General features: G+C 32.7%; 1 protein-coding gene across 1 annotated transcript; it reads right to left on the bottom strand.

The window, feature by feature from the left end:
• Window positions 1-460: 460 nt before the first annotated feature.
• On the bottom strand, window positions 461-3,293 carry LOC134714498 (slit homolog 2 protein-like). Its single transcript, XM_063575794.1, has 2 exons — window positions 3,199-3,293; window positions 461-2,882 (listed from the first exon to the last, which is right to left on the bottom strand). The coding sequence occupies exon 2, from the start codon at window positions 2,868-2,870 to the stop codon at window positions 651-653; it is 2,220 nt and encodes a 739-aa protein (XP_063431864.1). The 5' UTR covers window positions 2,871-2,882; window positions 3,199-3,293; the 3' UTR covers window positions 461-650.
• Window positions 3,294-3,729: the final 436 nt, after the last annotated feature.

Below are 3,729 nucleotides of genomic sequence, written 5' to 3'. Positions count from 1 at the left end.
TCGGTATTATAAACAACACTAAAATATTTCAATTGATTTTGTTGCATTAGACGTAGTTACAAAATTGACTCTGTGATATGCACGTAAGTGTGCTGTCCTGTACTTTTTATGACATTTTTGAATGACATTTCTTCCAAAATTCATTATCATTAATAATTTTGGACCAGCATGATCGCTCAGAACAAGGAGAACCTCATCTGTAAAAGTCTGTTTTCATTGTTGTTTGTTACATATTTGTTTATTGAACAAGGTGTTATAGTAAGTGTTTGTTTTTTCCTGAACTTATGTTTTTGTACGCACTTCTTCAACTCTTAGCTCTCCAATTTGAATATCAATGTATTGCACTGTTCTTGTATGTTTAGCTTATTAATAAGATGATGCAGAATAATAAGTGACATTTCAAAAATAAAAAAAAAACCCATGTAATTCAAATCATAATTTGTGAAGAAGATAACACGAGTAAAAATCAACATATTTTAATGAATGCCCTTTGCATATGAATAGATCACTTTGAGCTGCCGTAGATTGCAGCTTCAACATGACGCGCTAATACAAAATCAATGTCTATACTTCTACTAGACCTAATTATCATAATACTTTTACAATACATTGCACTTTTATAACAGAATGTGTTTGATTAAGTTCCAACATTATAACTCTATAGCCTCTAAATACAAATTATCATGACTTACACCACCGATTGCTGCTGATTGAGGTCTATTAGCGAGTGGTATGAAGTCTTTTTTACATATCACTTTTATGTCATTGTTTTGTTGTCGTTCGTCTCTTTCTGCCTCTTGAATATCAGTGTAGCTGTTATTAACACGATTTATTTTGCTTCTTGGCTTAATTGGCAGTTCATAACGAATTTTGGACCAGAAAAATCTTTTGTCAGGTGATAATACACGTTTACCTATAAGTCTTGATTTCCATGGTTCTTTTTGGAGATTTTGTTTTATGACTTCATTTTCATCATGCCAGATAATATATACCACACGTGGATGATTCTCACTACTAGCATTATGTTCCATTTCTGCCTGATCTGACTCAAAGATTCTCCATGTGTCTGTAAAATATCCAGGAGATAATAAAACAAAAATACGGCGGGATTGTGTCATTTCCTGAACAAGGGTTGGACCATAATCATCCCCAGCAAGGGCATCACGTAGAGGACAGAAGAATTTGTATTTCTTTTTTCCGTTTTCCTCAAGTTTTTTCATAAAAATAGTTCTGATCCATTGTCTAACTTGGATATCCTCTCCGTCATAACTTAAGTACGCATCGTAATGCATTGTTATATCTTCATCAATCTTGTATTTACCATCTGGTTTGATTTTGAAGAAACGGTAAATCAACACTTTAGTTTCATATGGACATCGTCTTGCCGTTATAATACCACCTATGATAACTCCAACAACAACAGTCATTATCACACTGAATATGATGACAAAGTCTGATATGTTGCAACCCAGACCCTTTTCTGTTACATCTTTGATGACGTGTGTCTTCTCATCAGAGGAACACGTGATAGAAGACTCATCAGCTCCATTTGACAATGCGATCCAATCTGCCATCCATGTCATATTACATTCGCATTGGAAGGGATTTCCACGAACTTTGACTTTGTGAAAAGATAGTTTTTGTATTTCTTTTGGTACGAATTTTAAAGCATTTCCAGAAATGTCTAAGTTGTTAAGATTAACCATTTCCTTCAAAGCTTCTCCATCGATATAGTTAATATAATTATTTGAAACTGTCAAATTATAAATAATGTTACTGTAGTTTCGTTTTGTAATTTCAGTAATGCGGTTTCCAGAAAGATATAGCGAAACGTACTGGATATTATCTGACATTGGCGGGAGAGTTTGAGGTAGTTCGCGAAGGTTTGCATTCGTGCAGTTCATTTCGAGTGTCGATATATATGGTTTCTCTTGGCATGTGCAGTTTAAAGGACAATTGTCTGTTATATTACAAACAAACTGATCGAGATCCAAATCGTGCAACAAATCGACATTTGCCAAATGAGGAGGTGAAGCACATCGGTACCGGTACTCTTCCACTCTGTAGTAAAGAAAGAACGAAGAATGCAGATCTCTAACTAATTCATACAATTTACAATTGCAGAAGTATGGATTGTTTGTTATGTTGACATTGTATGTTAGTAATTCCGTGAGTACACTTTGATCTTCAACCTTATCTCGGTACATAAAAATGACGTCATCAGACATTTCAGAAACCTTATTGAACTGTAGATTCACCAAATACTCGTATGGCTCAACAAGGTTGTATGTCCAGTTCATTGTGTTTGTAAATTTTTCAATCAAGTTGTGTTGAATGTCAAACACTAAGTCAATGTCATCGGTTTGAGGTGTTTCTGGTATGTATGGCCATGGTTCAAAGTATGTCATCTGGTTGTACGATATATTAACCAGTTCTAGTTTTGAGAGATCCTTATGGAAGACGTTGGTGTCTATGAAATTTAACATATTATTACTTAGATCAAGGATTCTAAGATTGAAATTGTTCTCGAACACGTCATTCTTTAACGACTCAATTATATTATCGCTACCATAAAGCTCTGTTAGAGATGCTTTAAACGACTGATCAAAAAGACCAACAGGTAATTCAGTTATCTTATTATTGGTAATGTTTATCTTCGCCAAAGCATAAAAGCCATCAAAAGCATCGACTGAAACTGTTGTAAAGTCATTGTACGAAATGTCTATATAAGTCGTATCACGTGGGCAGCTGGTTAGGAGCGCTTTGGTTAAAGTTGTGTGGCCTGACAGTGTTCCTTTATAATCACAGCTTTGACCTTCGGTTCTCGATAGCAGTGAAACAAGCAGAAACAAGACGTACACAGTAGCCATTGTTTCTTGGTTCTGTAAAACAAAATAACAAAATAAGAGAATCTGAATGGGCAGTATTTAAAAAAATGAATATGATGAATATGCACTTTTGAGACCTTCTCTAAAAATAAAAAAAAATCCATGTGTTTTTTTTTGGTAAAATATCACAGTATCAAACATGTGACTGAAACATGCCAATGAATAGATATGAATGTAAATTTCGTATATTTTGTGATCCGTATTTCAAGTCATTAAGCACTTTTAAAACATTCTACCTTTGTATATTACTTAAATAATCAACTACAATTTTTTAGTATAAAATTAGAACAAATCTTTAGAATTGTCTTACCTCAATTCTGATGTCTCTGAAGAACTATTAGACTTGAAATACCTGTGTTCCTAAACTATTTTATCTTAAGTACTTATTTAAAGAATATACAAGGAAGTCAGCCTGATTGGTTTAGAAAGTAAATAAAGGGTATTTAAATTTAAAATGAAAACCATATATTTCCTGTCAATAGTTCGATTCTAAACATAGACAACCTTAATCTTTACATTGGTCGATGGAGTGATCATAATTAAGTAACATGTCTTGACAAAGGGTAACAAGAAATATTTAAAAACCAAGTGCTAACATGATAAAATCGTTTAAAGGCTTTCAATTTAGAAGTATATGCAATAAATTTATGATATTTGTACTTTTATCTTTAGTTTACACGAGAAAGAATGTTCAAACGAACTGTTTCAGTTAAACAAAAATAAATACTAAAATACATTCAAATATTTGAAAAGCTCTTCATTAACTATATACACCCATCTGTATTTAATTCCAACAAAACATAGCTCACATTTTATATATGTCGAGATTTTTAATTTAAAT

Source organism: Mytilus trossulus, chromosome 4 (assembly GCF_036588685.1).
Source record: "Mytilus trossulus isolate FHL-02 chromosome 4, PNRI_Mtr1.1.1.hap1, whole genome shotgun sequence".
NCBI lineage: Eukaryota > Metazoa > Mollusca > Bivalvia > Mytilida > Mytilidae > Mytilus > Mytilus trossulus.
Note: the sequence above shows the minus strand (reverse complement) of the source record. Positions and strands in the feature narration are given on the sequence as shown.

Excerpts from the sequence above, each read along its gene's own strand:
- LOC134714498 (XM_063575794.1), bottom strand. The coding sequence starts at position 2,870 with ATGGCTACTGTGTACGTCTTGTTTCTGCTTGTTTCACTGCTATCGAGA.